At 41.1% G+C, this 26,893-nt stretch overlaps 1 protein-coding gene across 16 annotated transcripts in view; it reads left to right on the top strand.

Moving 5' to 3' along the window:
- ROBO2 (roundabout guidance receptor 2) overlaps nucleotides 1-26,893 on the top strand; it is a 1,535,448-nt gene that overhangs the window by 1,490,321 nt on the left and 18,234 nt on the right. For 11 of the 16 annotated variants that reach the window (XM_073668219.1, XM_073668222.1, XM_073668218.1 and 8 more), the window contains 6 exons: nucleotides 56-98; nucleotides 3,421-3,548; nucleotides 14,153-14,434; nucleotides 16,113-16,235; nucleotides 19,934-20,090; nucleotides 23,749-24,009. In XM_073668219.1, coding sequence (XP_073524320.1) covers nucleotides 56-98; nucleotides 3,421-3,548; nucleotides 14,153-14,434; nucleotides 16,113-16,235; nucleotides 19,934-20,090; nucleotides 23,749-24,009 — 994 coding nt within the window. The remainder of the gene's footprint in view (nucleotides 1-55; nucleotides 99-3,420; nucleotides 3,549-14,152; nucleotides 14,435-16,112; nucleotides 16,236-19,933; nucleotides 20,091-23,748; nucleotides 24,010-26,893) is intronic. The other 5 variants (XM_073668228.1, XM_073668230.1, XM_073668233.1 and 2 more) reach the window with 2 other exon arrangements.

Raw genomic sequence — 26,893 nt, 5'->3', positions numbered from 1 at the left:
AGCTTGGCATTAAAACATAATTGACTTTGTTTTTCTTCTCGCTTTTAATCCACAGTCACATTTCAAAGAGGAGATGGAGGACTAATGAGTAACGGAAGGTAGGCCGTGAAATTAAAAAGCCATCTTCTAATTGTACACCTCTGTCTTTGTGTCCCAAGGCTATGCTGCTCGGGGGCTTGCTTTTCGGAGCAGATCAGCTATTTGGAATATTACAGCACAACCCAATGTCTTTGGTGAACACCGACCCAGATGTTTTGCATTGTATTCCCTGATGTGTAAAGCGGGGAAAAAAAATCATTGAAATAAACATAGCGTAATAAGTGATGTGTTCATTTGCAAGCAGAATGTTTATTGCATTAAGCAGATATTAGCAAATGAAGTTGCCGTTGCTTAAGCCCGCTTATTGGCTCCTTGTAAATTGCCCTGAGTGAACGATTACACATAATCGATCACAGAATAAATGATTCATGGATGATGGATAGGCTGTGGATTGATAGGACTGAATTCCCCTACTTTGGTTACTCAATTGAAACTGATAAAACTCGATGGTGCCCCCATATATCCTCATTTACATTCCCTTTTGCCAATATGGAGATGGCAATTAGACCTTGGTTACATCTCGCAATCTCTTATATAATCAATATTTTAGCAAAAAAAAAGGAGATTAGGCCTAACGAGAGCTCATGGACGTCGCAGGAAGAGTGTCTTTTCTTTATTGCCGTTGCCTGGGAAACAGGGTCTTCTCCTAGGGAATTAAAGGAAACGTTGTATTGGAAAACTACAATGATTATTAATGCTACTTTTGATTTGACAAAATGCATTTTTGCTGTTATGGCTGGAAAAATATGATAAATGTGTAATCTGAAGAGGCTCCTATAATGCACGTGAGTTTAGGAGGCACTGACATATGGAAGCTTAAAAGGGTCACAAATAATAGTCCTGGAACTGATCTAAATGTATTCTGCTGATGTAAAAATGTAAAACATAACATACAGTATTGTACAATGCCCTAATGCTTCTTCTTTTGTAGAGTAAACCTATCACTTTCCATTAATATGTATTTTTTACCTGCTGTAAATGGCGCTTTTCTCCTGAATCTAACGTTGCTTTTCTTTTGTTCCTGCGCCTCTCCATTCCTGAGATATGGCCCCCTCTTCCCTATAAGTAATCCTAGTCTTTTTATCCAACTGGGCGTGGACCTACAGATAATCATAGAGGACCACACCCACATGGATAAAAAAAAAATATCTCATCGCTTCCCCGCTACCCTAGTGCTCCTCCCCAATCTCTGTTTTCATCCCTATAGCGGTTATATGCCATCCACCTATGTGACCTCTGCAGTCAGTCACTGGCCGCAGCGGTCCTGTGCTTTCACCTTATCATCACTGTTGATTCCAGTGATCGGTTGCAGTGATCAAGTGAGTAGACGGCACAAGACCTCTAAATGGAACTAAATAGAAAATGGGGATGGTTCCCCTGAGTGGCTATTTACTGTCCTCAATCAAATTTTTTTTGATTTCTGAAAGTACCTCCAACCCCTCCCTGCCCAGGCAATTTTCCATTTTTGCACTTTTGTTTTTTCTTCCCCTTCTACCAAGTTAGCCACGTGAGGGCTCGTTTTTTGTGGGACAAGTTGTAGTTTTGAATGATCCAATTCATTTTACCATTCAATGTGCTGGAAAACGGGAAAAAAATCCATGTGCGGTAAAAAAAAATTACAAAAAAAAAGCAAGTCGCAATAGATTTTTGAGCTTGTTTTTACAGTATTCATTAATTGGCAAAATGATTCACCATGTCAGCACAATTACAAGTTTACCAAATTTCGGTATTGCAGTATATAGTAAAAATCACGGTCTCCAAAGAACGCCAGCCACAGGCTAGTCTTTATACCCCGCAAATACATGCCAATGTGACTGATGGGTGTGTGGAATCTGAGACAGTGGCATTAAGTGGTTAGCACTGTTAGTGCTTTTAGAAGCAGCTGATGCCTATATATCACAGCCATTATCCACTGAGAAATGCACAAGCTCAGTTCTCTAACTTTCATCAAAAAAGGAGACTCAACACATCATAATAGTACGTCATATGTCAGGAAGGGGTTAAAGAGGACCATTTAATGAATTTTTTTTATTTCAATTGAGTATCTTTTCTAATTGGGAAACTCATTCCAACTGGACATATATCACAGAACTTTTCAGAGGGCACGGCTGTGTCTTGATTGGCCATCATAAGAGCAGAAAAAGCCAACGCCCACAATAAAGTTTTTTGGCATACACCCAATTGATTGAAGAGAAAATCCAATTCTTTGTTATCAGGGGAAATAACTTTAGAACAGAGGGTCACTGGAAAAAAAAAAAAAAAACTGTTCCAGAATGACTGGAAGAGCAAGTGAGGGAGGTAAAGTAGCGTGAATGGTTTTGTTTAAGCATGATTCCAACGTTGTACATGCTTGTCAACTATGATCTATTCCTGGGATAACCCTAGGAGAAATACTGTCAACCAAATGGGTTGATCGGTCAAAAACAAAAGTTATGGGGACGTACTGACATTTTATCACATTAATGTCTCTTTGGTGAAATAGGGAGTAGATGTTCCTCAGCGGAAAAGAGGTGGACATTCTCACAACATGGGAAATTCATTAGTATAGGACAATACAACGAATATGACTTTTCAAATTGCGGAGTGTGAACCATGTTATTTTTGGTTACAACTCTTCTCCTCGAACCCAGAATTGCTTCACCTTAGCAAGTCAGTCATGATCGTGTTGTTTTTCAGTTAGCTCACAATGATAACCGAGGTCCCGATGCTTATAGCAGGTGGTGTCTTCCTAAATTCACCGTTGACCCAGACAATACCATTTGTCAAATTCAATGAGAGCATTTTTCAATGTAGTTATTTAGGAATTCACATATGGTCAATTCACTAAAGTCCAAACAGGAACGTTCATCACCTACAGATATCACCGACACCAGAATGCATCACATCACCATGGCAACACGAGATTTAAGGAATGAACTCAAGGAGATTAAATGCATTTTACAGTAGTTTAATTCCAGCCCGCCTTGTCTTATATTACAAAGCTCAGCGGGAAAAAAAGGATCAGTTTACGGATGACAGGCACATATTTGAAATGTGAAAGGTGAAGAAAAAAGTAGCTTAAAGGCCTGGAAATGACTGTTTCCGAAGAGTCATTGTGAGTGATTGCTCCCTTGAGGTGTTCATTTATCACATAGCCCCACGTAAAGGTTTCCTCCCGAGCTGATAGCTTACTCCATTTCCCAGACAATATATTTCATTCAGATTCATGGAGACACGACTGATGATTGGGTGAAGTGATTTACATTTTGGGATTTTTTTGTATTGCCGTGAAACATTTATACCGATACTGATAAATAACGTATCTTCTTATTAACTCAACAGTCGCCCAGGACTTTTAAACCCAAGTGACCCCAATTATCCATGGCTTGCCGACTCCTGGCCAGCTTCCAGCATGCCGGTAAACAACAGCAACAACGGACCAAACGATCTGGTGAATTTTGGATGTGGAGGTCATTACTTTTTTTTAAATATGTTGGTAGCTTTGTGATGGTTTAACAACTTTGTCATCATATGCTGAATATTTAAGAGGTTATCTAGTGAAAACAAGTTAACATAGGGGATAACTTGCTCATCGGTGGGAGTCCGACTACCGGGACCTGCTCCAATTTGCATATTGGGGAATTTTTATTGCTGTCAGGGCACCTTTATTCCCATTATAAAATTGTGTGGTAGGTCAGACTCCCGACCACTGCTTTTTCATTATCTATGTGGCTACGGGAGAAAGACGAACATAGAGCTCAGCAGCCCCATATGATATGAGTGATGTGCTGGTCGAGCATGTGCACTACTGCGCCATTCTCACAGGGATAAAAGTTCCCCATTCTCCTAATTGGTATGTGTCCTAAAACTTGGACCTCCACCAACCAACAAGTTATCACTTATCTTATGGATAGGTGATAACTTGATCTCACCGGACAATCCCTTTAAACACAACTTCATTTACTTAGTTGTTTAATGAGCTGTAATCATCAAGGCATTGTGACAGCAGCTATTCTCTAGGCTAAACGAGCCATCAAAATTGATCTGTCTAAAAGTCTGAAATCGCCTATAAGGATAAAGAGTAGAGATGAGCGTTGTTCGACTAGAACTGTTCGCCAATCTCAAATTCGAGCTGTTTTGGGCGGTGTTCGAGTTGTTCGACGAACCCGAACGATTTGCAAAAAATTCGGCTGTTCGAGGTTATGTTCGATAACTGTTCGTGCACCAAAAGCGTGTCCTGCATGTCTGGCGCTATTTAGAGCACCAATCATGCAGGGATTGTCTGCCACTCACTGTAATGCCACAGCCATGGTGGTTGTGGCATTACAGTGATTGCCCAAATCGATGGGAACAGTGCCAACAGTGAAACATGAAAAGCCGGCAATTCAGCAGCGGCATACACCGGTACCCGACAATTTAGAACCGAAAGAATAGAGCTTCACACATAGATTAGATAGATATAAACATGTCAGCCACATATATACGAAGTACAGTGAAAGTGCTGCTTACTGTACTTGTCATTTAGCGTAAAGGATTTATCAAAAAAAATAATAGTGTTTTCATGCACCGTCTCTTTAAAAAAGCCGGCCGGCAATTCAGCATCTGTACCCGACAATTTATAACAGACAGAATAGAGCTTCACACATAGATTAGATAGATAGAAACATGTCAGCCACATATATACGAAGTACAGTGACAGTGTTGCTTACTGTACTTGTCATTTAGCGTAAAGGATTTATCAAAAAAAATAATAGTGTTTTCATGCACCGTCTCTTTAAAAAAGCCGGCCGGCAATTCAGCAGCAGTACCCGACAATTTATAACAGACAGAATAGAGCTTCACACATAGATTAGATAGATAGAAACATGTCAGTCACATATATATGAAGTACAGTGATAGTGTTGGTTACTGTACTTGTCATTTAGTATTAAAATAAAGGATTTATTATTAAAAAAATTGGCGTGGGGTTCCCCTTAATTTTAGGCTCTAGCGGAGGTTAAGCAGACGGCTGGGGCAGATGTTTGAAGCCTGGGAAGGGGGTAATACCCACGGAGCTTCCCAGGCTACTAATATCAGCCCCCAGCTGAATACATAGCCTTTACTAGCTATTAAAATGGGGGACCCCCCCAAAAAAATGACGTGGGGTCCCCCCTAATTTAATAGCTAGCAAAGGCTAGGCAGACAGCTGGGGGCTGATATTAATAGCCCAGGAAGGGAGCCATGAATATTGGCCCCCTCCCAGGCTAGAAACACCAGCCGTCAGCCGCCCCAGAAATGGCGCATTCATAGGATGCGCCAATTCTGGCACTTAGCCTCGCTCTTCCACGCTGCCCTGGTGCGGTGGCAGGGGGTAATAGGGTTGGGGTTGATGTCAGCTTATAATGCCAGCTGACATCAAGCCCAGGTTAGTAATGGAGAGGCGTCTATAAGACACCCCCATTACTAACCCCATAGTCAAAGTTAAAAAAAACACAAACACCCAGAATAAAGTCCTTTAATTGAAATAAAGACACAATCTTTTATTGTTCTAAATTAAACCATACTTACCGTCACGCCCATTCCAGCTGAAGCCAACGATCTCCTGCAATAAAAGAAAAATAATAAAGCAACCTCATCCTTACCTTTCCATGGTTCCCACGACAGCTTCAGCTCTGCTACATCGAGATGACAGGCTGGACCGCAGCAGAACGCTGCCATCCAGCCTGTCATCCCGCAGACACTGAGAAGCGCAGGCTTGCTTGCGCTGCTCAGCGTCTCTCTGTGACGACATCCAGATGAGCCGAGTTCATGTCCAATGAACTCGGCTCACCTCATGCACGTCACTGACAGCGTGGGAAAATTCTCACGCTGAAGCGGTGAGTGCAGGAGAATTCTCCCACGCTGTCAGTGACGTGCATAAGGTGAGCTCATGTCCAATGAACTCAGCTCACCTCCTGCACGTCACTGACAGCGTGGGAGAATTCTCCTGCACTCAGCGCTTCAGCGTGAGAATTCTCCCACGCTGAAGCGCTGAGTGCAGGAGAATTTTCCCACGCTGTCAGTGACGTGCATGAGGTGAGCCGAGTTCATTGGACATTAACTCGGCTCATCTGGATGCCCTCACAGAGAGACACTGTGGAGCGCAAGCAAGCCTGCGCTTCTCAGTGTCTGCGGGATGACAGGCTGGATGGCAGCGTTCTGCTGCGGTCCAGCCTGTCATCTCGATGTAGCAGAGCTGAAGCTGTCATGGGAACCATGGAAAGGTAAGGATGATGTTGCTTTATTATTTTTCTTTTATTTCAGGAGATCGTTGGCTTCAGCTGGAATGGGCGTGATGGTAAGTATGGTTTAATTTAGAACAATAAAGAATTGTGTGTTTATTTCAATTAAAGGACTTTTTTCTGGGTGTTGTGTTTTTTTTAAATACTTTACTAGAAATTCATGGTGGTCATGTCTAATATTGTCGTGACCCCATGAATTTCGGGCTTAGGGCCAGCTGATAATGCCAAGCTGGCCCTAACCCCTTTATTACCCAGTGAGCCACCGCATCAGGGCCCTGGATGAGTTGGGTACAGCGCCAGAAGATGGCGCTTCTATGAACGCGCCATTTTCCGGGGTGGCTGCGGACTGCAATTTGCAGCGGGGGTGGCCCAGAAAGCTTGGGCCTCCCTGCGCTGCGGATTCCAGCCCCCAGCTGCCTAGTTGTACCTGGCTGGACACAAAAACAGGGCGAAGCCCCACGTCAATTTTCTTTAAATTATTTCATGAAATAATTAAGAAAAAAAGGGCTTCCCTATATTGTTGTGTCCGGCCAGGTACAAATAGGCAGCTGGTGGTTGGGGGCAGCCCGTTCCTGCCTGCTGTACCTGGCTGGACACAAATATATTGCGAAGCCCCACGTCAATTTTTTTTAAATTATTTCATGAATTTCCTGAAATAATTTAAAAAAATTGAAGTGGGGCTTCGCACTATATTTGTGTCCAGCCAGGTACAGCAGGCAGGAACGGGCTGCCCCCATCCACCAGCTGCCTATTTGTACCTGGCCGGACACAACAATATAAGGAAGCCCTTTTTTTCTTAATTATTTCATGAATTTCATGAAATAATTAAAAAAAATTGAAGTGGGGCTTCGCACTATATTTGTGTCCAGCCAGGTACAGCAGGCAGGAACGGGCTGCCCCCAACCACCAGCTGCCTATTTGTACCTGGCCGGACACAACAATATAGGGAAGGCCTTTTTTTCTTAATTATTTCATGAATTTCATGAAATAATTAAAATAATTGAAGTGGGGCTTCGCACTATATTTGTGTCCAGCCAGGTACAGCAGGCAGGAACGGGCTGCCCCCAACCACCAGCTGCCTATTTGTACCTGGCCGGACACAACAATATAGGGAAGGCCTTTTTTTCTTAATTATTTCATGAATTTCATGAAATAATTAAAAAAAAAATACGTGGGGCTTCGCCCTATTTTTGTGTCCAGCCAGGTACAACTAGGCAGCTGGGGGCTGGAATCTGTAGCGCAGGGAGGCCCAAGCTTTCTGGGCCCCCCCCCGCTACAAATTGCAGTCCGCAGCCACCCCGGAAAATGGCGCGTTCATAGAAGCGCCATCTTCTGGCGCTGTACCCAACTCATCCAGGGCCCTGGTGCGGTGGCTCACTGGGTAATAAAGGGGTTAGGGCCAGCTTGGTATTATCAGCTGGCCCCAAGCCCAAAATTCATGGGGTCACGCCAGTATTAGACATGACCGCCATGAATTTCTAGTAAAGTATTTAAAAAAAACACAACACCCAGAATAAAGTCCTTTAATTGAAATAAAGACACAATTCTTTATTGTTCTAAATTAAACCATACTTACCATCACACCCATTCCAGCTGAAGCCAACGATCTCCTGCAATAAAAGAAAAATAATAAACCAACCTCATCCTTACCTTTCCATGGTTCCCACGACAGCTTCAGCTCTGCTACATCGAGATGACTGGCTGGACCGCAGCAGAACGCTGCCATCCAGTCTGTCATCCCGCAGACACTGAGAAGCGCAGGCATGCTTGCGCTCCTCACTGTCTCGCTGTGACGGCATCCAGATGAGCCGAGGTCATGTCCAATGAACTCGGCTCACCTCATGCACGTCACTGACAGCGTGGGAAAATTCTCACGCTGAAGTGCTGAGTGCAGGAGAATTCTCCCACGCTGTCAGTGATGTGCATGAGGTGAGCTCATGTCCAATGAACTCAGCTCACCTCCTGCACGTCACTGACAGCGTGGGAAAATTCTCCTGCAATCAGCGCTTCAGCGTGAGAATTTTCCCACGCTGTCAGTGACGTGCATGAGGTGAGCCGAGTTCATTGGACATGAACTCGGCTCATCTGGATGTCGTCACAGAGAGACGCTGAGCAGCGCAAGCAAGCCTGCGCTTCTCAGTGTCTGCGGGATGACAGGCTGGATGGCAGCGTTCTGCTGCGGTCCAGCCTGTCATCTCGATGTAGCAGAGCTGAAGCTGTCGTGGGAACCATGGAAAGGTAAGGATGAGGTTGCTTTATTATTTTTCTTTTATTGCAGGAGATCGTTGGCTTCAGCTGGAATGGGCGTGATGGTAAGTATGGTTTAATTTAGAACAATAAAGGATTGTGTCTTTATTTCAATTAAAGGACTTTATTCTGGGTGTTTGTGTTTTTTTTAACTTTGACTATGGGGTTAGTAATGGGGGTGTCTTATAGACGCCTCTCCATTACTAACCTGGGCTTGATGTCAGCTGGCATTATAAGCTGACATCAACCCCAACCCTATTACCCCCTGCCACCGCACCAGGGCAGCGTGGAAGAGCGAGGCTGGTGCCAGAATTGGCGCATCCTATGAATGCGCCATTTCTGGGGCGGCTGACGGCTGGTGTTTCTAGCCTGGGAGGGGGCCAATATTCATGGCTCCCTTCCTGGGCTATTAATATCAGCCCCCAGCTGTCTGCCTAGCCTTTGCTAGCTATTAAATTAGGGGGGACCCCACATCATTTTTTTGGGGGGTCCCCCATTTTAATAGCTAGTAAAGGCTATGTATTCAGCTGGGGGCTGATATTAGTAGCCTGGGAAGCTCCGTGGGTATTACCCCCTTCCCAGGCTTCAAACATCTGCCCCAGCCGTCTGCTTAACCTCCGCTAGAGCCTAAAATTAAGGGAAACCCCACGCCAATTTTTTTAATAATAAATCCTTTATTTTAATACTAAATGACAAGTACAGTAACCAACACTATTACTGTACTTCATATATATGTGACTGACATGTTTCTATCTATCTAATCTATGTGTGATGCTCTATTCTTTCTGTTCTAAATTGTCGGGTACCGCTGCTGAATTGCCGGCCGGCTTTTTTAAAGAGACAGTGCATGAAAACACTATTATTTTTTTAAATAAATCCTTTACACTAAATGACAAGTACAGTAAGCAACACTATCACTGTACTTATTATATATGTGACTGACATGTTTCTATCTATCTAATCTATGTGTGAAGCTCTATTCTTTCTGTTCTAAATTGTCGGGTACAGATGCTGAATTGCCGGCCGGCTTTTTTAAAGAGACGGTGCATGAAAACACTAATATTTTTTTTAATAAATCCTTTACACTAAATGACAAGTGCAGTAACCAACACTGTCACTGTGCTTCTTATATGTGTGACTGACATGTTTCTATCTATCTAATCTATGTGTGATGCTCTATTCCTTCTTGTCTAAATTGTCGGGTACCGGTGTATGCCGCTGCTGAATTTGCCGGCCGGCTTTTTTAAAGAGAGTGTCTTCTGAGCAGTTTGTCAGCTTTTGGACACCTTTGCAGGTGTTTTCTATGTGTTTCTATGTGTTTTTGTTTGCCTGCCATTGGTTTTAACGGTGTTCGACGGTGTTCTAAGGTGTTCGACGAACAGTTCGACGAACAGTTCCTCGAACATCCCGGTGTTCGACGAACCGAACCGAACCCGAACACTACGGGGGTGGCTCAACACTAATAAAGAGGTCAAGGTAGGAAATTACCACTTTGAAAACATGTAGCAAATTTGTGCCTAATGAAAACTCATCCCTACTGCGTCATATCACATGTATGAGATAGCTCATACGTATGAGTTTATAGACAATTAGATACATGCATTCACAATTCTGCTATGACAGTACCACTAACTGGAATTGGGTGAAATTATTACTTGCTGCTATGTTCCCACCGATTGCAGCTGATATCTGGGGGTCACCTTAATGTTTAAGAAAGCTTTTAAAGACAGTATTTCCAAATACATTTAAAGAGATTCTCATCTATTAGGTTGATTGTTACGTGCAGTGGTCCCCAACAACCTGAGAATAGTTCTTATAACTAGATTTCTTTTACTTGGTCCAAAATTTTAATTGTCTGTCTTAGGCCTTAATGCCTCAGCCAAGGCAGAATAGCTTGTTGGCAACCCCTTTGGCACACTGCACACAAGATTCATCTGTTTTTATTCCTATTTATGCCTTTGCTGGGCACAATGATCTTCAGAGTTTGTAAGGGCCTCAGCTAAGTCTTACTTAATGGACACTTCAGACACACCTAAATGATACCTACATAAAGGTTATTCCAAGACTTTCAAATTATCTCCAAAAGATATGAGACCATTTACTGATCTCCAGGGGGTCCAACAACTGATATTCCAAGGACAGGACTCTGAAACTATGATAACTGGACTCTGCAGCCCTGTCTTGAATGGAGCACCTGTGTGCATGCTCGGCCTCCACTTAATTCATGATTTATGGCACCAGTCTTCAAGAGCCACCAACAGATCATGTCTTCAGGAATTCCTTAGTATTGCACAGGTGAAGGAATTATCACCTGGGCAATACTAAGGAAATCCTGAAAACGTGATCTGTTGGTGGCTCTTGAGGACTGAAGTTTGGGAACACTGGTCTATGGCATTGCTAGAAATAGTAGACCTCTGTAACTTGGCTTTCTCCAAAAGATCTATAAATAATGAATGGAGCTTGAGTAAAAGCATAGCCATAAATTGGCAATCTTAGTGTATCATGTGCTGGAAAGCATTGTTCAGCCATGGTAATGCTCGAGAAGCCCACCATATGATGAAATACAGGTTCACCATGGGGATATAGTATGTTAGAAGATAAGATGATTTCATAATTACAATGAATTGCTTTTCCTGGCTGAGGTCACTTTGTAACCATCTCTTTTCGGCCTTTCTCAGTTATTCCAGCTTCAGTTACTGTAATCAATGGGAATTATTTCAGTAGCTGCTTGTGGTCTTGATCCTTCCTATACAAATCCTCCAGAAATCAAACGTCCACTATTGATTGACGTTAAAGAACGCATCACAAGCTGATATTCCTATTCTTCTGTTGTAGTTTTGTCCTAAAGATAATTACGTAAATACAAGATTTATTCTGCACCCATAAAGGCAATTTAGAAGCAGGTTGATGTGATAATTTAATGTATGTTTGGGTTCAATAAACCACAAATTAACCTCAATACAAGAAAGATTGCTATTATTAAAGTGAAGCAAACTCAATTAACAAATACATTCTCATTCTGTGCAATTACGTCTAATAGGCCTGATTTTATTTATTTGCTATAAAGTGTGGACAATAAAACAAATATAAATTTACCTAAGAAAATAATAAGTGCAATTACATATTTTTTACATTTATACCTAAGGGCGCATCGACAATAATATGGTGAGGTTTTTAAATGCATTTTTGCCTCTTCAAGGCGAGAGTGCAACTGCCCACTGCATCGTTACTAACCCTTAACGCATGTCCAAATGTGGAGTTTTTTTAAAGAAAAATAAAAAATGCAAAAAAGCATTAAAGACAGAGCACAAGATTTCTATGAGAATATTATTCTTATTAAATAAGCCCAACATCTCTCCAAACAGGGATAAACAATTAAAGTAGAACCATCAATGCCACCATTTTTAATTATATACATTAGAAAATATTTCCATATGGTTTTGTAAACAAATGAAGATTTATCAAAATTTTACAATTTAGGATTTCAAATTGTTTCTGAGCTCATTATAGAAAAATTTCAACTCCTTTTGGTTATTTGTTTGAATAAGAACCTAAAAGAGGACTACACAAAATACACAGGCTAATAAAAACCCATCAAGTTCTTGTTAAAATCAATAGGCCAGATACGTTGACCTTAAATCTGATAAGCCACCGTTCCAGGTATCTGGCAGAGACCCGCTCTCCTCTCTTCTTTGACAGCTGTCGGCCAACACTCATTTGATCAACAGATATTATTAATCGTTAGTCATTACTAATATCTGTTGGTTGAATAAGTGTTGGCTAATAGCTATTGAAAGTGAATGGCCAGCCTAAAGCAGTCCTAAGCCTAGGTGGATCACCTGCATAATGCCCTGCAGCTATGACATTGAGAAGATTATCATACCTTGTACAGTAGTGGTCAGTTTGTACGGCAGAGTATCTCCCTCTTGTAGAGTGTAAGCTCTTATGGTCAGCAGGGTTTTCTCTCTACCTCTCCTGTAAAGTGTAAGCTTTTATGGTCAGCGGGGTCCTCTCTTTCTCCTGTAGCATGTAAGCTCTTATGAACAGTGGGATCTTCTCTCTCTTCTGCAGAATGTAAGCTCTTATGGTCAGCAGGGTTCTCTCTCTGCCTTGTTAGAGTGTAAGCTCTTATAGTCAGCGGGGTTCTCTCTCTCTTTCTCCCCTGTAGAGTGTAAGCCCTTATGGTCAGCAGGGTTCTCTCTCTCATCTGTAGAGTGTAAGCTCTTATGGTCAGCAGGGTCCTCTCTCTATCTTCTGTAGGGTGTAAGCTCTTATGGTCAGCACTGGTCCTCTCTCTCTCTATCCTGTAGAGTGTAAGCTCCTATGGTCAGTGGGGTCCTCCCTCTCCTGTAGAGTATAAGCTCTTATGGTCAGTGGGGTCCTCCTTCTCCTGTAGAGTATAAGCTCTTATGGTCAGTGGGGTCCTCCTTCTCCTGTAGAGTATAAGCTCTTATGGTCAGCACTGGTCCTCTCTCTCTCTCTACTGTAGAGTAGGTCAGCGAGATTCTCTTTCTCTCTCTCTCTCCTTTCCCCCACATGTAATTTCTGAGCAATTACAAGCTTTCCCGTATTGAGATTTATGCAAATTTATTATCCACAAATCAACTTTTGGGGGGAAAATTCAGCGAATTTTAATTTAAAAAAATCCACTCATCTCTAAGTTTCCCGTCTGAGCCTGGAAAATGTAATAGGTGGCCATAATAATTTTAACCCAAGCTTCCCAAAATCATTTTATAAAGAAGATAGAAGATAATGACTTCAGTAGACACGTTACAATTGTCTTGCATCTCTGTGGTCCTGGGTTCAAATCACACCAAGGGCAGTTTGTACATTAAGTTTGTACATTTTGCGTAACCCGATTCCCAAAAACATACATTTTGGACTTTAAATTGTGAGCACAAGTCGCCATGGAATATGTTGGCTTTATATGAATGGATCCAAGTAAATGACCACAAATTAACCCGTAAATAATAAAAGTCCTGATTCATTTTATTAAACATATTATTTCACAATATTTCACGGCTAGTTAGAAGTTTTGGCTTGTTGGTGCGGTTTGTCACTTCGTCCAGACTCGGGGATCACACACGGTGTTGTATCCGGTGATTAACGGACACCTTTAGCTACTCAGAGAGATTTACTGTGTCACTTCCAATCAGCCACTAGATTCGCATTGTTTTCATGTAGGGGCGGGAGATTTCTGAGATTTGTGGATTCATTTTCTTGTTATTTGTCAGTAGAGCAGACAGCTTGACATGAAATGAAGTATGGAGTCCGTTTCCACCCCCCCCCTTGTTGTGAAATATTCTAAACTTCACCTTCTCACATGAAGGTGTAAGGATGAAAGGATGGTTTTAAGCAGTGGAACGTGAAGGACAAGTGCTAGGCCTGTCACGAATGCTGATAGCCAGGCGATGGTTGTACATCATTCTTCCTTCATTGGCTCATGCTTTCCTGTCTCAGCTGAAATGCAAACGGACTGAATGAAAATGTATTAATATATTTATTTTATCCTAAACTATAATGGCTGAGAATTCTTGATTTTCTCCCTTCTTATGCCAATAATGTAGATGTGCTGCCAGCAGCTCCAGGCCAGGGAGACAAAACAGCGACAATGTTGTCTGATGGAGCAATATACAGTAGTATCGACTTTACTACCAAGTCCAGCTTTAACTGCCCGGGGCAAATAGCACAAACCACGCCGTATGCCACCACACAGATTCTGCACTCCAACAGTATCCATGAGTTGGCGGTTGACTTACCTGACCCACAATGGAAATCTCCAGTCCAGCAGAAGTCTGACCTGACCGGATTAGGGTATTGCCTTCCTGATCAGGGCAAAGGAAACAATGGTAAGTTGTAGAAGTGTAGTTAGATGAGGTTTCCCGTTTTGTGCATGTAGAATCCTTACGTGTCATTATAGATAATTGATAGTTGTTGTCACCTTCACTAATAGATTGTGTAGTGCATGCAGATTTTTTCAAAACAATATCGCCAATTGTTCTTAAAGAGCATTACCCCCTTTAAAGGAAAAATATTCTTCTATCAAGTTTTTTTTTCTCATTTCAACGACTCTTTTATATTGGTTTCTATAATGACCATAGCTCTATAGCGATGAATCTGCCTACTTCTTTTTTTTTACGAAGACAGTGCCACCTATATTCTTTGGCTACATCTGGTATTGTTTGGTATTGCAGTAATCACTTGAATAAGGATTAGATGTATTATTAGTCTCAGCCTTTGGATAGGAGTGGCACTGTTTCTAGAAAAAAACAGTTGTATTTCTAACTCTAGTGCAACCATTTAATGGTAGATTTCCTGTTCAAAGACACAGAGAAAGCTTGATGGCAAGCTCTATGTGATCTAGGATGAGCAAATAAAATTGCAAAACTCTGGTTGTCCGTGGCTGCTGGACCAGAATCCTGCAACTCTCCTGCCACTTATGGCGTCTTAGACTCCTTTTCTAATTAGTACACCAGGGTGACCTCATACATGCATCTCTTCGCGGCACAATGAAGTCTCAGCAGACTAATAGTCAGAGAGACATCTGGAATACTGAGGTTAGTAGGAGGTTCTGAGGGTTCTTGTCCAGGAACTATGGACAACTGATGTGACCGCCAGACCAGAACCCTGCATACTCCTGCTACCTGTGTCATCTTTGGCTCCTCTGCTGATTAGTACACCAGGGTGACCTCATACATGCATCACTCTGCAATGCAATGCAGTCTTAACAGACTACTAGTCAGAAGAGGCACCCGGAATGCTGAGGTTAGTAGGATGTTCTCAGGGTCCTTGTCCAGTAGCCATGGACAACCGATGTAGCCACTGGACCAGAACCCAGCAATTTCCTGCCACCTGTGGAATCTTTGGCTTCTCTTCTTATTAGTAGACCAGTTTGACCTCATACATGTGTCACTCTGCAACCCGATGAAGACTTAGTGGACTGCTAGTAAGAAGAGGCACAAGGAATGCTGGGGTTAGTAGGAGGTTCTCAGGGTTTTGTCCAGGAACCATGGACAACCGATGTAGCTGCTGGACCAGAACCCATCAATTTCTTGCCACCTGTGGAATCATTGGCTCCTTTTCTGATTAGTAGACCAGGGTGATCTCATACATGCATCGCTCCGCAACGCAATGAAATCTCAGTGGACTACTAGTCATAAGAGGCACAAGCAATGCTGGTGGGACTAGGAGGGTCTCAAGGTTCTGGTCCAGTGGTCATGGACAACCGATGTGGTCACTGGACTAGGATCCTGTGAATTTTTTTGCTCAACTCTAGTTGTCACCAAGCATCTCTAGAACAAGATACATCAACTGAGCAGAGGTATTTAACTAATTTGATAGCAGGTGTTCTTTCTTTATTTTAATTTAAGGGGGAAATGGTCTTTCAATAAACCCCAGTCCTATATCCATTTCAAACATTCAACTTCCTGCCTCTGTCACCTCCGCTTCGATTGCAAACTGCATGTGGCGCATGAGCTTTGTACTAATCACATGATGCCACGGTGACCTCTGCCCTTTAACCCTTAGCCTTACTTTACATTCCCGACTATCGTGCTGAGGGATTGTCAAATAGAATGCCACACAACCAGTCACAGGATTTCAGCACCACCAGCTCACACAACAGCTCTGAAAGAAGCGGCAGCCTTTCAGGTTGGTGTTCACTGCGGGATATGTGACCTGTGTCTCAGATGTCTGATATAACGCTCATTGTATGCTCTAATATGTGTGCGCGTGGATGCTTAACTCAGTCATTGCATGAGACAGTTGGTCTTACTCTAATAGTACACTATACATATGTCTGATTTATGATTGATTTACTTTTCACAATGTTTTTTTTCTACTCTTACCCAAATCAAAACATTTTTGCTTCTGATCTGTTAATGCACTTATTCACTGAGTCATTTGTATCCCAATATCACAAATTATTGTACAATATTGCTAATTCTTTTAACTTATATAGGAAAAAAATAATCAGTTACTTGAAGTTCTGGTCTTCACTAGTTTTTCAAAGAATCCATTGCCCATCCTTTGCCCATTTATTATTTTATCATTGAGCTCAATGGATATGGCCACCCCTTTCCATTACATTTGTTGGGGCATATAGTCATTGTAAACGTGATCCCCCTATTTGGGACCTCCCTCTAAGGGCAGGTGCAGACTAGCGTATATTCTCTCATCTGAGACAATCAGGCCGATTATGCAAATTACACTCTGATCAAACTCGGATCAGAGTTCGATCATAGTATGATCTGATTTTCTCGGATGAGAAGATGGAGAAAAACATTTTTATATCTTATCCATCTACTCCATTCTGTCATTCCATGGAAATTGGACTGCATTGATACGTCATCTAAGTGCAGTCCGATGGTTTCCACGCTCTCAGTGACTTGCATTGCCAAGTGCGATCTGAATATTGGATGCAAATCAAGAATGTTGAGATTTTTCCTTGGACCAGTTCAGTATAAGGAAAAAATCTGACATGTGCACGACCCTATAGAATAATATTGGTCCGAGTGCGATCTGATGTTTTGTCGGATTGCTCTCGTGCCAAAAATATGGCCATATGCACAAACTCGACCAGTGGGGAGGCACTTACAAGAACAGTTTTCACCTTGAGTGACCCACTCATTTGATAAAAGAGGATCTTCCAAGGGTTTCTGAAGCTGTAGTGATAACATAATATCCAGGTGGGCTTTATAACTTTTTTTTAAAGGGTTGTCCTAATGAGAAAACCCTTCATAAAACTGCACCCAGCCGATGTCACTCTTCGAGCCCAGTCTATCCCCACCAAATTCATAGTACTTAGGAACATGAACCTTTTTATACGTAAAGCTATTTAGTTGTGAAATAAAAAAGAAGCAACCTCGTTTCTATTTTACACCTTTCCTCAATTATATGAATTTTGCCAGCTGTGTACAGAACGGGTCTTTTTATTCTTGTTGCCATGACTAAGTTCAGGGACATATATAGTTTTTTATTGAATTTCTATTTCTCTTAATTGTATTCTTATAATAAGTCTTAGAAAGCATCGGTATGCTTAGTCTTTTTTTTATACTAGTGGAAAAGTCATTGTATATACATACATAACCTTGGATGTTGCTATGAAAACCGGAATGAAAAGTTTCATTGTATACACTGATATCTGCATTGCACAGACTGGAAAATGCTAAAAGAATTTTTTTTTATATTACAAAGTCACCTTTTTCTCCTTTGTTATGACTAAATAGCTTTATTTAAACATATTTAAGAACCCCTTTAATGCAGCTTTCACTCTGAGATTTTAATAGAATCTGAATCTAAGCAGGGGTGTTTTTTGGGAGTCAAAGACACACCCTTGAGGAAATATGATCTAAACTGGGTGGGAAAGACATTAAATTTGTAGATTACCAGCTTTTTCTTAGTTTTATCTTATATTTTTTCTGAATGAATACCCATCATTGGAGAGCTTTTGTTGAGGGATTGAAGGATATATATATATATATATATATTTATATATTCAGTGCCTTAAGAAAGTATTCATACCCCATGAACTTTTCTACAATTTTTCACGCTACACCCACAAACTTAAATGTTTTTTATTAGGATTTTATGTGATGTACCAACTCAAGGTAGCAAGTATTTGTGAATCATAAAGGAAATGATTACTGCTGCAAATCTTTTGAGGTCTGTCTCTACCAGCTTTGCACATCTAGAGTCTGAAATTGCACATTCTTCTTTGCAAACTAGATCTAGCTCAGTGAGATTGGATGGAGGCATCTGTGAACAGCAATTTTCAAGTCTTGCCACAGATTCTCAAAGAAATTTAGGTCTGGACCACTTCATAGTACCTCTGACAGTTTGTTTAGGGTCGTTGTCGTGCTGAAAGTTGAACCTATGCTCTATTCTCAAGTCTTTTGCAGCATTTAATAGGTTTTCCTCCAGTATTGCCGACTATGCAGGTCCACCATCTCCCCATCAACTCTGACCAGCTTCCCTGTTCCTATTCAAGAAAAGCATACCCATGGCATGATGCTGCCACCACCATGTTTAACGGTGGGGATGGTGTTTCCAGGGTGATGTGCAGTGTTAGTTTTCCATCACACAGCGTTTTGCATTTAGCTCAAAAAGTTCTATTTTGGTGTCATCTGAGCACCTTCATCCATATGCTAGCTGAGTCCCCTTCGTAGCTTTTTACAAACTGCAAAGAGGACTTCTTACGGCTTGCTTTCAAAAATGGCTTTCTTCTTGCCACTCTTCCATAAAGGCCATATTTGTGAAGTATACAACTGATACTTACACAGATTCTCCCACCGGAGCTGTGGATCTCTGCAGCTCCTCCTCCAGTGACCATGGGCCTCTTGGCTGCTTCTCTAAACAGTGCTCTCCTTGCTTGGTATGTCCGTTTAGGTGGATGGCCATGTCTTGGCAGGTTTTCAGTTGTGCCATACTCCTTCATTTTTGGATGACGGTTTGAACAGTGCTCCTTGAGATGGTCAGAGCTTGGGCTATTTTTTTTGTTTAGTCTAACCCTACTTTACTCTTCTCCACAACTCTATCCCTCACCTGTCTGGTGTGTTCCTTGGTTTTCATGATGCTGTTTGATCCCTAATATTCTCAAACAAACCTCTGAGGCCTTCACAAAACAGCTGTAGTTATACTGAGAATAAATTAAACACAGGTGGACTCAATTTTCTAATTGTGTGACTTCTGGAGGAATTGATCTCTCAGGATTTTATTTTGGGGTGACAGACTACAGGGAGCTGAATACAAATGCACGTCACAATTTTCAGATTTATATTTTTAAAATGATCAGAAAACCATGTATCATTTCCTTTGCACTTCATAAATACTTACTACTTTTTGTTGTTATATCACATACAATCCCAATGAATCACATTTAAGTTTATGGGTGTAACGTGAAAAAATATGGAAAAGCTATGAATAGTATGTGAAGGCACTGTATATGTATGTGCTGTACAGTTGAGGATTCTAAAAGATTCACTATATGTGAATATATATATATATATATATATATATATATATATACAGCATATATGTATATATATATATAATGTACAGTTGAGGCTATCATAAACCGAAAAGGTCTGCAGAATAACACAGATTATTTTCAGAATTGTGCCTTAGTGCTAAAATGAAAATAGCCATTACACAATTAAAGGTAGATTACTGGTGACATTATCTTGAAAATGTTGACTTTTTTGGATCTAGTGAGTACATCATGAAGTAGAATATATACTTTTTTATAACAAATCACCCCGCCTTACTTATATTACTGTATTTCAAAGCTTACAGCAACATGTTTTCTGGATACATTTACTATGCAAATTTCTTTTGATTTTTCACCACAGGTGGGAAAGGAGGAAAGAAAAAGAAGACCAAAAACAGTAACAAATCACAAAAAAATAATGGATCTAACTGGGCTAATGTTCCTCTACCTCCACCACCCATCCAACCCCTTCCAGGCACTGAGATTGAACATTATGGATTAGAACATCAGGAAATAGGGTAAATCCTCCATTGTTCTCATTATCATTGAATTCTTAAAATTTAAATAAGAAATTCAGTTTATTTTTTAAAAGGACCTCCCGTTTGTAACTCTGAATTCCTTGATACTATATTTGGGTTTGCTAAATAAGAGACAACCCTATTTGGGTTAATTCTACTACTATCTACTATGACTGAAATGAGACTCTATTAAACTTATCATTAATTAAATACTGTATCAGTAACAATTGATAAGGAGGCAAAGTCTTTTATGCTATGTCATTATACGCTCGCATTAAAATGTTCAAGTACATGTTTTGTACGTTTTAAATGTTTCATTTAATTTCGCAGCCAATGTTCTTTTCTATGTTCCAGTTGAATCAAGACTATTTTTAAGAGATTAGACATAGTTTATTTTTAAACTATCATAGGAGTGTCTCTGATCTCAGCTTGCTATCTTTTATTCCCGCAGAGAAAGACTTCTTGATTTTTAATGCCTAATGGGAGCTTTGAGCTGTGTCAAACTTTGAGATTTTGAAGAATGTGACCTATAATTTTGGAGATTTGTAGAGTCCCAAAAAAGAAAAAAGAATTTTGGAGAAGTAGCTTCCAGCATGTTGTAGATTTTTTCTCTTATACTTTTTTTTTTTCTCTTCTTGTTTTTGAAATGTAAAAAAAAGTTTAGGAAATCATAAATCACCAACTTTAATGTTTAACTTTTTAATTTTCTTTTTCATAATTGGCCAAATGAAAGAATTCTGAATTTGAAAGCAATGATATAAAAATGAAATTTAAATAATTAAGCATTTATATTCCATATACGATTTGATCCTACAGCGTTTTTGCTTCAAACATTAATGAAAAATGTATGAATTGTTTTTGTAGAAAATGGAGCTTTATTCCCAGATTGTCCAATTATCTTAGTCTGAACCATCAAAGATTAGTTATCTTTATTTATAAAGGGATTTTAGGATGTATGCATCAATCTAAATGAGAAGTTTTTAGTAACATAAAAAGGAAATGTTTACTGTTTGTTGCTAGAGGGCGGATCGTGACAAGAGAACAATGTAGTGTTAGCCAAAGGCTACCATATCTATGAATCTCAGAATAATCCTTCACCTTTGTGGCTTTCATTAATGATTGTAGGTAGGGATGAGCAGACCTGTGGAGGTTTGGGTTCTGGTACCTTAGTCAAACTTTTTTCCAAAGTTTGGTTCGTGTACCTAAACCCTATTGAAAACAATGAGGAGCCAAACATCTGATCTTGAAAAATTCTCCCTCTCTCTGTCCCCAACTGACTTTCCCCAGAGCTGCAAACATTGCAACGGACTTCCAGGAGAAGTCAGTGTTCAGCGTTTAACACCAGACACTAACTGCTGGTACAATCCCCGAAAGTTTAAGTTCGGGTTCACTCATCTCTAATTGTGGAACTTAGACTTCATTTACACTAAAAGATAATCATGAAGGAGTGCTCGTAAAAATGCTTGTTTCATGATTCTGTGGCACCCCAGGGGTTCGGTTGCCACAGTGGCATTGCCTCCCTCACAGGGGGTGATGCGATGCCTGGAAGCAAAGAGGGGTCCCCTAATCAGGGATACCAGAATACAACACTTTCCTGGCTCCAGACCAGAAAGGGAGCTCCTCCCCTTTAAACTGGAATCTGGAGGCGGGGTTAGTAAAAGTTAGTTAAGAAGGGGTTGGAGACAGGACAGCAACGAGGAAGGACCTGGGGAAGGGAGCTGTGGACAAGCTCGCCCCAGAGAGAAGCGCAAAGGAGCCGGACACCGGAGTCCGTGGTTGTTGGGCACTGAAAGCCCAGCAGCTAAATCCGGAGGGCCGGAGACTGCAGGTCTCCTGACCCCACCAGATGCCCGGCGGCTCAGCAGCATCATAGGGCCCAGCACTGCCACGTGGAAGCGACACTTGAGGAAGGCCCGAGCTGCCTGCCATACAGGTGAGGAAGAGACGTTTTACTCAGGGACGAGGGCCACAGCATAGCTTCAAGCAGCAGGGCCAAAGAGAATAGCGCAGAGGGAAGGGCTACAACTCCACCTGGCGAGGTGGATCCCCAACTTGCTTCCAGGACGCCCGGACCTCCACTACCAGCTAGTACCCGTTCCCCGGTCTGCTCTAACAAAGTGCAAGTAAATATAGAGAAAACCGTCATTAATCTGTTGACTGGTCATTATCTGCGACCTCAGCCCTGCATTACACTGCACCAACAACATCTACCTCCACAATTCATCATATCCTGCCCTGGAGCTTAGCTCTGCATGTGGAGAGCTGAACCAACTCTGCTGCGTCACCATCAGCTCCAGTGGATCTACACCGCAGCGGCGGCCCCATATAGCCGCATACGACAGGTGGTGTCACGAACATTATCTCTAAAAACTTTATTCCCCTTTTACTTTTCCTTTAATTAATTGACTGCCCTGGGTCACGGACCGGGTCACTGCCACCGTGACATCCCCAGCACCGACCGGCCCGGCTACCGAGTACCCCACGGCCCAGGGGGCGCGTCAATTATCTTGCAGTATAAACAGGAAGCCAATCATCTGATGAATGAGTGATCACATCATGAATAATATTTTGCAAAGATTGAAAAATCATTGTTCTTGAATCATCCTTTATTATTAGCACTTGCATTGCCGAGAAGGATGGCAGCCTATGTGTTCTAATCAATCTATTATAGATCGCTTGGTGTACATCAATCAAAGTTTACCTATCGGTGTTCCCATTGTTCCGCCATTTCCTTTTACAAGTAACCTATTAAATAATATGGAGCACTGTGATTTATAAAGCCGCAGGATAATCCCAAATACAATCATGAAATGCTTAGAAGAGTTCATATAATTCTTGTTAAAATCTTGATCAATTCTGATTGACACTTAAGGGTCACAATCATGTCTTATGGGTATTTTTAACCCCCTTCATAGAGAATGCATAGTTGTTTTTTGCCACTATTCTGTCCTTTTATGGTTTTTACGCCTCTGGGTGTAGGTTAACTATAAATCCAAATACCAGATCATAATCTTTTAAAAGGGATTTTCCTTTTTAAAGTTGCATTTTACAATAGGGTTGTAGAGATTTAAAATAACAAATGGAGCTGTTACTTACCCTTACTAGGTCTAGTGCTGCCTTTCAGACATAGCTCCATTCTTTGTTGATGGCTGCAGTGGTGCTGTCACCTCTACAGTGCACGTAGCCTCTGCAACCAATCTCAGGGCTCAGCTGCTTTGCCGATGTAGACAGCATATGCAGCTGAGCTTAGAGATTGGCAGCAGGGGTTATAAGTTCTGTAGATGTGACATAACTGCTGTAGCCGATCAACAGAGACCAGACCAGCAGTGGAAAGGCATTGTTGTGCCCGAGGAGTGTAAGAAACATGAGGTGTCTTGAGTTTTTGCACTATAGTTAAATTGCAAATCAGATAGGTTTATGGACAATTTGCGAAAGTGGTGCCTAATATTTTACTTGTTCATAAAGCTTATATTTTCACACAAGTCATGGGGAATCTTGACTTGTATTTATACTGCTACCCCAACATCCCCAAAGAAAGATAAATATGAAAAAAATATAATAAAAACAATTAGGCTACAGAAGAGTAGAGATTTCTTCAGCTGGTCATTCCTTGATTTCTGTATATAAGGATTATATCTACTTTGTCTTGCACTTCAAGGTATGACAGCGATGGATGGTGTCCTCCTCTACCAGTCCAGACTTACTTACACCAAGGCTCTGATGATGAACTAGAAGAGGATGATGACAGGGTTCCTACTCCACCAGTTCGCGGTGTTGCATCTTCTCCAGCCATCTCATTTGGCCAACAGTCAACAGCAACACTGACGCCATCACCGAGGGAGGAAATGCAGCCCATGCTCCAGGCTCACCTGGAGGAGCTCACCAGAGCGTATCAGTTTGACATTACAAAGCAGTCCTGGTAATTATTTGTGTACCATTATATCAGGATTCTGTTGCCTTCTTTGCAGCAGTGGTTCTACAGCATTTGGCTGGTCCACGACCGGTTGACTATTGTTTCTGTATCTGCTAGATCCATATGATTCATCTTGTAATTCTGAAACTTTTTTTTTGCATAACCCCTACTGGATAAAAGTTAATGCTGAGCAGATGAGGTTAAACTTTGACATCACTAGATGGATCTCCATTTTTTTTATTTTATTTTATGCTGTTGTCATTTGAGCCGCTATGAGATCATCTGGTGTGTGATATAACAATATGCTGATTTCATGAAGAAATCGCTATATAGTTAAAATGAATAAAGGTGATTGTATGACACCAGCATATAATAAAACAGCTTATTTACCCATAGAAACCAAACTGAACTGCTTTCCTTCACTTACGATGACGCAGCCAACTGAGTACCTCCCTGTATACAGCTCTATACACCTCCTATTGTATTCAATGCAAGATGTCTAAATACATATGAAGTTAGCTCCCCCTAGTGGGGGCTGCTACTAGAGATAAATCACTTATCAGGGATGTTTGGCTATGAAGATGACTTTGTTACATCTGACAAGCTCAGCTGTGCTAAATTTGTAGATATTTACTTTTAAACATCCATTATATGTGGTTATTCGTTAAAATCTTGTTGAGAGGTTGTGTAAGACTTGGATATTGCTGGCCTATTTTAAGAATAAACCATCAATATTAGATTAGTGAGAGCGCAACAGGCAGCACTCCGACCAATCAACTTTTAACAGGTAACACAGTGGCCAGAAGTTAACAGTGTATAGCGCTAAAACTCCATACGCAGCATAGTGGCCATTCTTAGGTACTACAGCTCATCTCCCACTGAAGTGAATATGATCTGAGCTGCAGTATCTGAGATCGGCCATTACACAGCGTATGGAGCTGTGGCGTTCCAGATATGTACACTTTTACTTCCGTCCTTCCGTCCACCATGGAACCTAATAATAGTGGATTGGTGGAATGCCAGGATTTGGGCCCTCACCAATCCCATACTGATGACCTATCCAGCCCTGGACGACTCCTTTAAAGGATTGGAAAAACATATTTGCTTTCTTGGTTGTGTAGTATTGCGGCTATGCTCCAGTACATTGAAATTAGTGGGGCTAAGCTGCAATACCACCCATGGACAGGTGAGTAGCGCTGTTTTTAGAAGAAGGCAGCCATGTTTTTTTAATTCTGCTAAATCCATTTATGCTGTAATTTCTTTTCTTTGCGCTAAAAACTACTAATCTTGAATGATGAAATTGCAGACATACATCATGTCATCATTTGCCTTCTAACGGTTTCATTAAACGGATTTATATGTAGGCGGTGTTTCCTTATCACAAATAATTTAATTTGAAGGGCAGATCAATGAAGGTGACTACTGTATAATTTGATTTATTATATAGAGATACATACACTGAAGATGTTATTAGACTTACAAATCATAGGAATTTCTTACAATTAGATGGATAATTTATATATGTCAAAAAATGGAGAGCAGTAAATCAGCGGGCCAGGTAAAATATCATCCTCCCCCATCTCCATTATGGAGTCTTGGCAGCAGTTGTAAAGTTTATACAGTATATATGATGGGTAAACTCCAATGACCTAATTAAAGGGATAGGATGTTAAAATATCAAGAACTTAGAACAGTATTTCATACTTCATATGACACCCCTTTTCACTCTTATTAGAAAGATCATACACTTATGTAACTGCTTTTCGTAAAAATTCATGTGCCATCGGAAACATCAATTCCCACCTATCTTGGATTCTTGAGGTCCTCTGTTGGCTGCCATGTGTGATGGTGTGATAACCTCGTGTGCTTTACAAATAGCCTCTTCATGGGAAGAGAACAGGGTCTCTAGTGCTAGCTATGTCAAGTAGGAGACTGATTGGCTGGGTGTCTTCAATGGGGGAGGGAGGTCTAAGGCATAAAGTTTATCCTTAAAAAGACCACCAAGCATCGGAAAATTTATAGGCTATGCAGTTAGGTGTGGACTTATCATTTGTGCAGAAGGGGATGTTCTCCAGCACCAAAGGAAGTAGTTAAAACTTGGCCTATAATTATAAAGGAAAAAAAATGGGAGAATGCACACATATTAAAAAAGAAACCCATAATGCTTACGCGTTTCAGGTAAAAAAAGCCTTAATCATAGCCCAGGACTTTTTGACCTGAAACACATAAGCATTATGTTTTTTTTGTTTTTTTTTGTAATATGAGCCCATTTTCCCAATTTAGTTTTATCCTATATGATTAAATGCTAAGTTTTTACTACTTCTCTTTGGTGCTGCAGAACATTCCCTTTAGGACCATAGAAAACTATTTGACCTGAAAGTCAGACCAGGTCATTCTCCGTGCACCACTCCCAGACCACAAATTTTCCACCCTGGAAGTCTCTTATCTCTAAAACATAAGTGGTGAGCTAAACTGACACTTTTTCTATTTTTTGTATCTACCATTGGTGCAACCTGTGCAGTTGCACAGGAGCCCACGGGGTAAAGGAGCCACTACCACCATCCAAAGTCAGTGGATTTGTGCCTTATGATGAGATATTGGACTGTAAAATGCCCATATATTGTTATATTGTTCTTGCACAGGGGGCCGACTTCTGTCTGTGTGCGCTCCTGCATGCAAATCATCATGGGAAATAAGATATGCAAATAGCATTTTCACAAAGTGAGAGAACAGGGTCTGTAGTACCACCTATTTGGAGTAGCAGTCCTATAGGTCAATAAAGGAACCTATGAGGTCCCTGGACTGTTCTTTGAAAACTTCTTCTTAATTATTGTGCTCTCGACTCGAGTATAAAATAAAAATCACAGATAGTCTCATACTGCACCAGTAC

Source organism: Phyllobates terribilis, unplaced genomic scaffold (assembly GCF_046119375.1).
Source record: "Phyllobates terribilis strain yellow unplaced genomic scaffold, ASM4611937v1 Scaffold_2__4_contigs__length_985480577, whole genome shotgun sequence".
NCBI lineage: Eukaryota > Metazoa > Chordata > Amphibia > Anura > Dendrobatidae > Phyllobates > Phyllobates terribilis.
This window is presented reverse-complemented; position numbering and strand designations above follow the sequence as displayed.